Below are 12,853 nucleotides of genomic sequence, written 5' to 3' on the forward strand. Positions count from 1 at the left end.
TTTTTTTTCAAATTTAATTCAAGCACTTTCAAGGACCTATGTTTGTTTTCAAGTACTTTTCAGGCCTTGAATCCATATGTCTGAAATTCAAGTACTTTCAAGTAGCGTGGGAACTAGGGCTGGGCAAACAAATCGATTTTTCGATTAATCGTTTTTTTAAATGACGTCAATTCGATATCGATTCTTAAAAGCCGCGAATCGATCTTTTCCGGGATTTATTTCAGCACACATTTAAAACCAGATCTGATTAACGTGAATCTTATCATTAGTCTTCTCCACTAGATGTCACCCTTATTTACCTTGCGCGATGTTACAACAGACAGCCTGTCATTCATTCAGCGCTTATCATGGCCATACGCGTGATTCGCAATGCTCAGGTGAAGTGCTACAGTAATACTATAAATCTGCGGAAGAATTTGATATCACGCTTAGGCGCCATGATTTCCGCAATGAATGAATGAATGGCGGATGGCGCGGCGCACTGTTTTGTGCACACTACACAGACTAAAGCGCGGATGACGCTCGCGGTGTTTTCAGCTTCTGCCATCTCACTATATGATGATATGAACACGAATGTCATCTCCAGCTGCTCTGAGAGTCACTTTATTAGCATTTTACCGTTTCATTTGAGAAAACTACCGTCATATCACATACACAGCAGCTGGAAGTTCTTCACCGCAACCCGTCAAAATAAATGTTTAGTTTAACGTTAAGAAACTGTCAGAATATATTACTATTTAGCAGTCTTAAGAATCAATGCTACTACTGCTGATAAATATTAATACATCTTTATTTTTAAAGGAGTAATCACATCTATTTTCTTTTTAATTTTAACAGTAAACCTCTGTTGTGCAGCACTTTGTTTGCCAAAAAATAAATGGGTTTACTTTTCATTTGATTAGTATAAATTAAATTAATGTTTTATGCCTTCATCTGATTACCAGAAAAATTAAGAACATTTTATAGGGCCCTATTTTTTTTTTTTTAAAAAGGACCCATACAAAAAAAAGTATAGGGTTAAAATACAGGCATGTGGTTCTTAATTTCTTTTTATTAATTCACCATTTGTAAACTGATGTTTACTGTTAATTTTTTAGAAATATCAATAGCATTTGTATTAAAACTATATTCACTGAATGTAATCAAAAAATCGAGAATCGAATCGAATCGAGAGCTTGCGAATCGAATCGAATCAGGACATCTGAATCGATACCCAGCCCTACAAATCATTGTTATAGGGTTTGACCAACAAGCAGAAAAAATATATACAGGAAATTATATCCAAGTAAACTTGGAGAGCAGTGAATGGGAAAGTACCACAAATATATTTTTGCATTCATATAGCAAAAGAAAAACTCCACTATAGTGCTTTTACGATGTTCAAAAAAAGGAAAAAAATTGAGAGAGACTGATGATGGTAGTCAGGAGAGAGAACGATGTCAAATTTACCATCTCTCCCATAGACGCAGCATTAGAAACACTCTCGCATTAGCGTTAACTAGTTTTTTTGTAATTTGATGCAAAGGTGATATGAGACAAAGTATAGTGTTATAAATGTATGTACAGTTGTTTGTAAAATCAAAATATTAAAAAAAAATGATGCTGATGACCTTTGAAACGCATCATCACAGTCTTGTGAAAAGAGTCCATGATGATTCCTCAGTTTCAGTTAGTCCCGCCCACATTTATGTTTACGACGTAAGGACATAATAGTAAAATGCATGTGTTTGAAAATAGTGTTGAATTTGAAAGTTGAATAAGTTGAATTTGAAAATATTGAAACAAACCTCAATCAGGCTTTAAAAAGTATTGGATATCCCAAATAAAACTTAAGTCTTGGCACTGAATAAAAATAAGTTTGGTTTCACCACATTGCATTTTAAGAGTCATTAAATAGTTACTCTTCACGAAACAGTATGAAAGTATTTCAAAACTATATGAAACCATACATGCCTAAAAAATTGTAAGTTTTTTATTGTAAACACTATTATTTTTCATTAACTCTAGAGCATTGATTATCAAATGAGACTCACTTATGTGATTCCTGTTTCCTGGCAGAGGTGGAACCCCGTCGATGGCTTCTCGGACCGGCTGTTGCCCAGTGACCGCTGGCAGTGGAGTGATGTCACAGGGCTGAAGCACCAGCCTCTGGGTGACTTTCAGCTGCCCTCTGAGAACTGGGAGTGGGAGGCGGACTGGTACGTGGATGAAAACTTTGGAGGAGAGCCCACAGAGAAAGGGGTCAGTCAGTATTGACGTCTTTAAAACCACAGAAAGAGCTTTCACTTGCGTTAAGCCGTAGCTGATATTCTGTGTGTTTTCAGGGATGGACATATGCTATTGATTTTCCAGCCACTTACACGAAAGACAAAAAATGGAACTCTTGCGTGCGTCGTCGCAGATGGATACGATACAGAAGGTACAAGGCACAGGACACTTGGGTCAAGGTGTGTAACAGCACAAAGGTCTTGAAAGCAATTATACAGTATATCTTATCTTAATGGTTTCTCTTTAATGTTGATGGAAAAACTTGAATTTTATATGTGAGAGCAGATCCCATCAGAGCAGACTGAGTCTCTTCCTGACCCGTTTAATGACATCACTTGTGGTAGTTGGGAGATCACTGAGGAGCCCAGAGGGTGTTTGGCACTGTGGGCGGTCTCTCTGCAGGGAAAGGTCAGAACTCAGTTCGTTCCAGGCTTACATACAGTGTCCAACAACACCTCATGCTTTTATAATCTATTAATTTTTCAGTTCTTACAAAGCTGTACAGAGTGTAATTCTTGGAACTCAGATGAATTTCCGTTTATCCACATAAAGATCAGTTTTTTTTGTACATTCGAGCAGGTGTGGTTCCGGTGTGGCATCAACCATCATAGTCCCGAGGGCTCCGTTTGGGAGGAGGTACCTGTACCAGGGGAGGTTGTGCAGATCAGCTGCGGCCCGGGTGACCTGGTGTGGGCTGTCCTGTGGGAGGGTCATCTGCTGGTCAGGGAGGGCATTGGCAGAGATTGCCTGAAGGGTGAGTGTAGTGGTGAAGTACACACAAAACAAATTAGGTAGATGATAGACATATGATAATATTGATGTTGGTTTTGTCTCGCCGCGCCGGGACACGGCGTGACAATATGAGGGGCGTAACATTTCCGTCACACGCTTGAGGTATTCAGCCAATCACAACGCATTGGATAGCTGGCCAATCAGAGCACACCTCGCTTTTCAGACCGATGAGCTTTGTAAAAATCGACGCGTTTCAGAAAGGCGGGGCATAGAGGAGAAACAATAATGTACATTATGTGGAAAATAATGTGTTTTTTTAACCTTAAAATGCATTAACACATTGCATTACACCAAATACACAAAATAATGTTCTTTTTAGCAACATCATATGACCCCTTTAAAATAAGTTTTGCCATCACAGGAATAAATTATATTTTAAAATATCTTAAATAGTTATGTTAATTATGTTAAACATTTATGTAATATTTTATAATTTTGTTGTTTTATTTTTGATAAGATAAATCCAGCCTTGTTGAGCATAAGGTACTTGAAAAACATTTAAAGATCTTACCAACCCCAAACTTTTGAACAGATATGTACATTTTTCTATTCTTATTTATCTTGTTTTTCCACATCTCCTTATTTTTATTAGGTCTGGTTTAGACGGGGTGTGAATTCTCATAATCCTTGTGGCTCAGGTTGGATAGGTATGGTTGGAGAGATGGTCATGATCAACGTGGGTCTCAATGATCAGGTCAGAGATTAGTAGTGTTTCCTCTTTGGTTTATCTCATTCATTTCTGTCTCTGATGTACTTTTTACATTGAATAACTGTACATGTGGTACATATTTCAACATAAAAAGCAGGAAACAGCAGAATAAAGACAGTGCATACTCTTGGCTACTAAAATCTTTTGAAGGTTTAACCCAGAAACTTTCATATAGATCGATGCATTAATCAATGCCATAAATACAAATATGAAAATGTGGCATAAACGTTTTTTTTTCCTGTGTGAAACATTACACACAAATGTACAAATATTGGTGTTAAAATACCAGATATTATGCCATATATATGAATTCATCTGAGTACAGTGCCGTGAAAAGGTTTTTGCCCCCTTCCTGTTTTAATCTTTAGCATATTTGTCACACTTGAATGATTCAGATCATCAAACAAATTTTTATATTACACAAAGATAACCCGAATAAATACAGAATGCAGTTTTGAAATAATGATTTCATTTATTAAGAGAAAAAAGCTGTCCAAACCTGCCTGGCCCTACGTGAAAAAGTAGTTGCCCCCTAAATCTAATAACTGGTTGTGCCACCCTTTGCAGCAACAACTGCAATAAAGCGTTTGTGATAACTGGCAACAAGTCTTTCACATCACTGTGGAGGAATTTTGTCCCACTCTTCTTTGCAGAATTGTGTGTCTGGCAAGCGACTGGCGAGTCTTTCACATTGCTGTGGAGGAATTTTGGCCTACTCTTCTATGCAGAATTGTTTTAATTCAGCCACATGGGAGGGTTTTCAAGCATGAATGGACTGTTTAAGATCATGCCACAGCATCTCAATCGGATTTAAGTCCGGACTTTGTCTTGGCCACTCCAAAACCTTAATTTTGGTTTTTCTTAAGCCATTCAGAGGTGGACTTGCTGGTGTGTTTGAGATCATTGTCCTGCTGCATAACCCAAGTGTGCTTGAGCTGCATGTTTGGGGCCCCGCGATAAGACGATGAGGTGCATTGAAAGACGATGATCATGTATCGACGATAGCCAGAGATATTGTCAAAAGCATTAAATATGGTCATTATTAAGAGTATTTGGCATTTCCAATTAATGTAGGCCTGTTACATTCTGGCTATTATTATTAGGTTACTTTTATTATTAAATTAATATTACAATTAATTTGCTCCGCAATAATTTCATAGGGCATCACCGCATAACTGACGCGCTGTGAGGATAATAAAAGATTAGGCTATTAGCTTAGGCTACTCCTCATTGAAAATGTTTTAAAAATGTCTTTTAAAACAGGTCTATTATAGCCTCCAATGAATTATAGGCCTATAGCCTAAATAAAATTGTTAACACTTCAGTCATCAATGAAACTTAAGAGCAGCTTTATTTTAAGCGCCGACTTTCAAAGAAAACCTGTTCAACACGAAATACGTTTCTTCTCATTGTTTTCAATATGTTCGGGCCACAAGAGAAACATTAAGGAAATAAATTAAAACAGTAATATCTTTATAAAGTCTTTGAGAGAATATGCGCCGTTAATGCGTGCGTTGTCAGATGCAGAAAGCGCCGTCAGTTTTTACTTTCACTTTCATGGTGAAAGACGTTCACCGGCATTAAGTCTTGAACAAAGTTTGCACGTTGCTTGTGTGATATCCACTGGCTCGCCTTCACGGTTTAAAACAGAAATATTTCCAATATTGCGACGCATCCCCGCTAATGCTCTTGGAGTAATTTTGGTTGGCCGGCCACTCCTGGGAAGGTTCAACACTGTTCCAAGTTTTCTCCATTTGTGGATAATGGCTCTGACTGTGGTTCGCTGGAGTCCCAAAGCCTTAGAAATGGCTTTATAACCCTTTCCAGACTGATACATGTCAACTATTTTGTTTCTCATCTGTTCTTGAATTTCTTTAGATCGCGGCATGATGTGTTGCTCTTTAAACATGCTTCACTTTGTCAGACAGGTTCTTTTTAAATGATTTCTTGATTCAACAGGTCTGGCAGTAATCAGGCCTGGGTGTGGCTAGTGAAATTTAACGCAGCTCTCTAAAATATTGTGGTTAATCACAGTTCTTTCATGATTTAACAAGTGGGGGCAATTAATTTTTCACATAGGGCCAGGTAGGTTTGGACAGTTTTTTTCCCTTAATAAATGAAATCATCATTTAACTGCATTTTGTATTGACTTGCATTATCTTTGTGTAATATAAAAATTAGTTTGATCTGAATCTTTTAAGTGTGACAAATATGCCAAAAATTAAAAAAAACAGGAAGGGGACAAAAACCTTTTCACGGCACTGTATGTTTCTAGCGAGAATGGTTCTGAAACCATTTCAGCAGTTATTACACTGAGATCTGTGAAGATCATGTGATGTGTCTCTGTGCTCAGGTGTGGGGTATTGGTTTTGAAGACCGGGCGATATATTTCCGCCAGGGTGTGACTGCCAGCGAGCTGAGTGGGAAGGCCTGGAAAGTTGTGTCTGTACCCAGAGATAGTGAACGTTCCAACTCTAGCGCCAGCGCAAGCAGCCTTCAGAGGTTAGTGGACTTTAAAATTTGCACATTGTGATCAGTTTGCATGTCCTAGTTGCGACATTCCTAGTTTTTGTTGTATGTTATTGGTAGACCTTTCTGGACATTTCTTTAGACATTTTATTGCAAATTAAATATATTGCCACTAAAACTAAGATTTTAAAAGAATTAAAAGCAGTGTTGGGCAGTAACGCATTACTTAGTAACGCGTTACTGTAATTTGATTACTTTTTTAGTAACGGAGTAATTTAACGCGTTATAATTTTCAAAATAGTAATTAGAGCACGCAGCAGCCGCTTGCTTTAGTTAAAAATAACAGTGTTCTGAGAATGTTGATGCTTTAATAACAAATATTTATCGGTAGTGTGTATGCTGGGATTTCATAAATTTTATGGAGAAAAAAGTAACGTAACTAGTAATGTAACTAATTACTAATTACTTTTGAAATAAAGTAATCAGAACAGTAACGTGATTACTTTTAAAAGGAGTAATCAGTAATTTGATTACATTTTCAGAGTAACTTGCCCAACACTGATTAAAAGTAATATTCTACTATTGGTGAATACAGCAAAAATCATGTCATGTCATGTTGCTTGACACGCCCTACATCCTGTTACCAACAGCCACTGTCGCTCATCTGTCCAGAAGTCACTAAATGAACGGCAGAAGTCAAATGAATGGGATCAAGTTGCTTTGTCACAGCATGATCAATTTCTAGAGAAAGGAGTGTCTTTAAAACCAAAAGTAGACTTCAGCATTGCAAGTGTAGTCAATAATTCAGAAACTGAAAAAGACAATGTGGCATAAGAGTTTAAAAAATGTGTTGTCTTATGTGATCGGATTAATATTTATATTGTTCATGAAATGCTAGGTATTCTTTAAAAAATAGTTTGCAGTGTGTTGTCATATGTGACAAATAATCTTTTTTTTTTTCATTTAATTATAGTGTTTTAAATTGTTATTTAATTTGCAATAATAGTTGAACATTTTTGCACAAATCAATGAATTCAAATGAGATAATTAGTTTAGATAAACAAATAGATAATAGATAAATAGATAATTTCATTAGGTGTTCTCTTAATAGACTGGATTGATGGATACTGAAAGCACCTTACCATCACAAGTTAAAATGTATAACTTAAATAATCAAAAATATAAACGTGTCATAGTGATTCCAAACTCCTGGTGCTGTACATGTTAACACTTTGTGTCTCTACACCTCACAGTGCTGGTTGTTTCTTTGGTGGTGAAGTGCGTCTGCAGTCCCAGGCATCAGTGTTGAGTGATGCAGACCCTGAGACTGAGAGAGCTGGGGGTGAAGTTGTCCCAACACCTGAGATAGGAGACGCCCCTAAACCACGCATCCCCAAAGTGACCAGTGACAGCTTCATCTCAGAGCTCGTGTCTGACCGTGAAGGCCAAATCAGTCGCCGTGACGTCCCCCCAGCTGGCCCATCTATTCCTGAGGAAGATCACCCAGAAAAAGAGTTGGAGGACAGGGCTTCCCCAGCCCAGGTTCTGTCTCCTAGCCAATCAGGTGGGGTGGATCCTCAATGGAGCAATGTGGACCTAGAGGAAGCCCAGACGCACCTCACAGCTGGACCTGGAGGAGACGCAGCTGAAACCAGCAGCCTGTCCTCTGTAGCCACCTATAACTTGGCCCAAGAGGAGCCTTACGGGCCAGATGAGCATCCAAAATGGGCCTGGGTTAGCGGTGGGGGATGTTTGGTTGAGTGTCACACACAGCTCAACTGGTTCAACTCTTCTACATCCACAGGTCAGCCGGGTATCATGTTGGGCTGCATGACATATTGAAACAAAATCGATATTGTGATATGGTTTAGTGCAATTGTCAAGATTCAATTAATTGAATATATGCATTGCCGGTTTCAAGTGAAGTGCTGCATTTACACAGTGTTTCAGTTTCTAAAAACAGCTTGGTTTATTTACTGTGAATCGAGCCGTTCTGAGATGCTGATATCATGGGCTACATGCGTGTAAATGAACACGGTGCCAAGTTCCAGTATGAAACTGGCAGCACATATTTTTTTTATTTGCTGGCAAACTATAAAAATAAAACCCAATGGTTTACCATTTGAAAAAAAAAAAAAAGAAATTAGAATGCAAATATTAGTAGTGTAATTTTTGTTACAATATATTTTTTATTCTGTTTAATATTTTTATTTCATAATAATCACAATAAAAATAATGATATATTTTATAGCAATATTGAATTGGTCAAAAACCTTTGAATATGGCCTCAAGTGGAAAGATATTTCTGAAATGGTTGCAGAAAGAGATTTGAGTTGGCAAATCTAAATATAAAAAGCCATATTTTTCTAGTTGTTCCTAAATCATTCGGCCCTAAAAGGATTTTACACAAAAAAAATCTTCAGAGTAAAAATGAATTTTTAGCCCTTTTTTTTTGCAATTTTGCAGGAAATATCGTGTTCATATATTCCCAATATCGTGCAGCCCTATTGCCATCTGTGTAATTGAATCTGATGATTCACTTTGTCCTTGACCGTATCAGATGTGATTGTCTCCTCAGCCCTGAACTCCTCCATGCAGGCCATGTCTCTCTCCATTACACCTGCTCAAACGGCAGCATGGCGTAAACAGATATTTGAGCAGCTCAGCGAGCGCTCCAAGAGAGAAATGGAGAATTTCATGAATTATGAGCAGGCCATTGAACAGGTAGTGCTCACACACAAAACTGTTTACCTCATCTGATGTTTTCGGTAATACTAACCAGTTTTGTCATTTATCTGTTTTTAAATTATATCCAGACTGTCATTGACATAGCAACAGTAAGTGTCCACACAAGTGCTCCAAGAGTTAGATCGATAGTCTGAGCAACAGTTACAATGACAGTGGCCCTCAGCTTGGTAGAACCGAGGAGTTACCCCTAGAAAATGAATCTTTTGTCTCAAACCTTAAAAAATGCTTATAATTTGATAAATGATTCACCCTGAATCCTGTCCTTTTCACAGTCTGTGTGGGTGAAGAAGGGCACCATGCAGTGGTGGCGAGACTGGAAACCTCATAAGTGGGTGGATGTTCAGTTTGCACTGGAGCAGTTTTCAGGAACGGAGGGTAACAAGGATGGGATTCTGTTTATCTACTACACATTTAATGATGAAAAGAAGGTAATCTCACATCCTTTATGGAATCAAAATGGTAGTTTTGTGGCTTTAATTCCATGTTTATTAGCTTTGATGCCATCTAGTAAGGTTAGCGTACTGCTAAAAGTTGATAAAAATCTATTTTTGGCACACGATCAGCTTTTCTCTACTGGGAAAATGGACTAAAAATTAATGCCACATTATTTATACTGTAGCTAGAAACTAATCTAAAGCTTATTTGCTGTTTTTTTTAAAAAAGAGGTAAAAAATGTACAAGACATTTCTGTTGGAAATACACCACTGATCAAAAGTATGGAGTCAGTAAGATTTTATTTTTAAAATGTAATACTTTTATTCAGCAAGGAGGCATTACATTTTTCAAAAGTGACAGTAAAGATGTTTTCAAATAAATGCTATACTTACAGTATGAACTTTCTTCTCATCAAAGAATCTTCCACAAAAGTATTAAGCAGAGCTATTTTTCAAAATGATGATAATAATAATAAGAAAAACAGATATTTTACATTTTATTAATCTATCACAATATTACTGTTTTTGTATTTTTGTCAAATAAAAAAATTATCAAATAAATGCAGCCTTGATGAGCATAAGAGACTTTTTTCAAAAACATTGAAAAATCTCATCAACATCAAACTTGTGAATGGATCTGTATATGAACACAGGAAAGAAATCTGTGCTTGTAAAGTGATTTCATGTGGTCTAAATTCAACCCCTATTTTACCCTCTTTTTCTGCTCTTTTCTCTGTCCAGTATCTCCACGTGTTCATTAACGAAGTGACAATCCTGGTGCCAGTATTGAATGACTCCAAACACACATTTGCCATCTATACAGCAGAGCGAACCAAACAGAGGTGGCCCATCCGCCTGGCTGCGGCCACAGAGCTGGAGATGCACGACTGGGTGAGGAGAGAACATTAATCATGGGAAATTGCACTGCACTTTGTGATTACCCTGCTGTTTGCCTGACAGTTTGTTTGTTCATCCTTTCAGCTGGCTCTGCTCAGTGTGTCCTGTTGTGACTCTAGAGGTATTCAGGGCCCACCCTCGAAACAAGCCATCTGGTCGGTCACCTGTAAAGGTGACATCTTTGTGAGCGAGCCCACAAAAGAACTAGAGGCATCTCCCTACCCCACACCGTGTGATCAGATGTAAGAATCAGATGACTGATTGATTTTATGAGAACAATTTTGATGTAAATAGGTGATTCTTCCTTAATCTGTACCGTAAGTGTTTTTTTTTAACATGCTTGCTACTTAAAGTATGTATTATAGTACATTCCTTAAACTTTATTTTTAAATGTTTAATTTTTAAGCCTTTCCCCCATCCAGACATTTAAAGGGGTCATATGATGCTATTTTAAAGATCATTATTTTGTGTATTTGGTGTAACAGAATATGTTGACATGCTTTAATGTTCAAAAAACACATTATTTTTCAAATACTGTACATTATTGAAGGTCCTCTATGCCCCACCTCTCTCAAACACGTCGTTTTCAACCAAGCCCCCTCCTTTGACAAGCGCAGTCTGCTCTGATTGGCCAGCTGACCCAGTGCATTGTGATTGGCCGAACACCACAAGCACGCGTCGGAAATGTAACACCCCTTACCATAATCACTAGCTTCAGCTTTCAAAGTAAATATCAAGACAGTTAATATTGCCGTTAGTTTTACCATCAGTTCAAGCCCGAAAGGGCAACAGAGTCGCGTGACAGACACAGTGATGATGCAGTACACAAGCCGCGGTTAAGACAGCTGACGTGCTATGATTTCTGACAGGCAGTTCACTCTCCTGTGATGTGACCCTGTTCCCCTCACACACACACACACGACGCGTTACTCTGCGCTGCGCAAAACTCCGCATTTGAACAGCCAATACCAAATACTTGAACTAATAACAAAACATACTTACAGTCGCTGATTCAGAAGCGCCAGATTGTCATAGCAAAGTCGGAATTTACCCTTTTTTTTTTTTTTAAATAGCCTTTGTGCACAACCAGCCTTGTTAAAAAACTGTCGTCCATAAAATGCGTTGCACAAATTCGAACATCTGGGTTGTGCTGTTCTGTACTAATCTTTATAGTAAATTTATTAAGTGTGAAAATCAAGCAAAAAAATGCACTAAGTACATTTTCCCACCAGAACCATTGAGTTTTTCCAAAAACTTGAGAAAACAACATGCATCATTAGTCACAAATAACGTCAAAAAATTCACACCATCACACATTAAACCAAAATTCACTTGAAAGTTGACAAAGGCCAAAAACCATGTGATAAATGCTTAACATAAACGAAACATAGTTTGAAGAGGTCAAAATAGCCCCTCATTAAAGAACTACCTTTTAAAAGTTTGGGGCCAGTGAGACTTTTTTTATGTTTTTGAAAGAAGTCACTTATGCTCACTAGAGCTGTGTTTATTTGATTAAAAATAAAGTAAAAACAGTAATAATGTGGAATAATATTACTAATAATATTGTTCATTTTAAAATAACTGTTTCCAAATTATATTTTAAAATGTAATTTATGATGGCATATATATCCTGTGATGTTAAAGGGTTAGTTCACCCCAAAATGAAAATTCTGTCATTAATTAGATGCAGATTAATTAATTAATGCAGATTTGCTTTATACAACATTAGGAAGATCAGGCCCTTTCTTTCAGAACATGCAACACAACTCCTTGTTCAAGCTCTTGTTCTATCCAGGCTGGACTATTGACCTAATCAGCGTTGTTTACGTTCGGGGGAGAAAGCACGCGCATGAACGTAATCTGCGTAATCAGCGTTGTTTACGCTTAGGGGAAAGCGTGCGTATGCATTGTGATACTCTCTAAAATGGCGTAAGAAGTAACTTGGGGGAGAAGAATTGTTGAATAAAGTAATTTTTGTTTTCTTTGCGCACAAAAAGTATTCTCGTAGCTTCGCAAAATTGAAGTTGAGCCACTGATGTCACATGGACTGTTTTACCGATGTCCTTACTACGTTTCTGGACCTGGGAACATTACAGTTGCATTGCTGTCTATGCAGGGTCTGAGAGCTCTCAACGGCGTATTATTGTGCCATCTCAAAGAGGCACAAAATCACTTTCACTGACTTTTTCATTAACTGTTCCCTCCTGGTGGAATGACCTGCCCAAATCAATCCGAGCAGCTGAGTCCTTAACCATCTTCAAGAAACGACTAAAAACACATCTGTTCCATTTTTATTTGACCCTCTAAGTCTAACACTTTCTATTCTATTTTAATTCTACTTTATTTTTATCTTCTTCTTTTTTTAAACAAAAAACAAAAGAAACAAACAAACACTAGCTTTCTATTTTTTCTATTTTATCTACTTGTTTTTCTTTGTGTGTGTGTGTGTGTGTGTGTGTGTATATATGTGTGTGTGTATAATATATATATATATATACTGTGTATATATATATACACATTTGATACTGGTATCGGG

General features: G+C 37.4%; 1 protein-coding gene across 1 annotated transcript in view; it reads left to right on the forward strand.

Moving 5' to 3' along the window:
• The window catches only part of LOC107753445 (tectonin beta-propeller repeat-containing protein 1-like), a 20,509-nt gene that overhangs the window by 2,241 nt on the left and 5,415 nt on the right, over positions 1–12,853 (forward strand). Inside the window, exons 3-14 of the mRNA XM_016569588.1 lie at positions 2,059–2,241; positions 2,325–2,447; positions 2,554–2,676; positions 2,848–3,039; positions 3,653–3,754; positions 6,123–6,271; positions 7,492–8,042; positions 8,817–8,962; positions 9,055–9,075; positions 9,259–9,414; positions 10,162–10,311; positions 10,402–10,559. Coding sequence (XP_016425074.1) covers positions 2,059–2,241; positions 2,325–2,447; positions 2,554–2,676; positions 2,848–3,039; positions 3,653–3,754; positions 6,123–6,271; positions 7,492–8,042; positions 8,817–8,962; positions 9,055–9,075; positions 9,259–9,414; positions 10,162–10,311; positions 10,402–10,559 — 2,054 coding nt within the window. The remainder of the gene's footprint in view (positions 1–2,058; positions 2,242–2,324; positions 2,448–2,553; positions 2,677–2,847; positions 3,040–3,652; positions 3,755–6,122; positions 6,272–7,491; positions 8,043–8,816; positions 8,963–9,054; positions 9,076–9,258; positions 9,415–10,161; positions 10,312–10,401; positions 10,560–12,853) is intronic.

Source organism: Sinocyclocheilus rhinocerous, unplaced genomic scaffold, assembly GCF_001515625.1.
Source record: "Sinocyclocheilus rhinocerous isolate Xijiao unplaced genomic scaffold, SAMN03320098_v1.1 scaffold2216, whole genome shotgun sequence".
NCBI classification, from domain to species: domain Eukaryota; kingdom Metazoa; phylum Chordata; class Actinopteri; order Cypriniformes; family Cyprinidae; genus Sinocyclocheilus; species Sinocyclocheilus rhinocerous.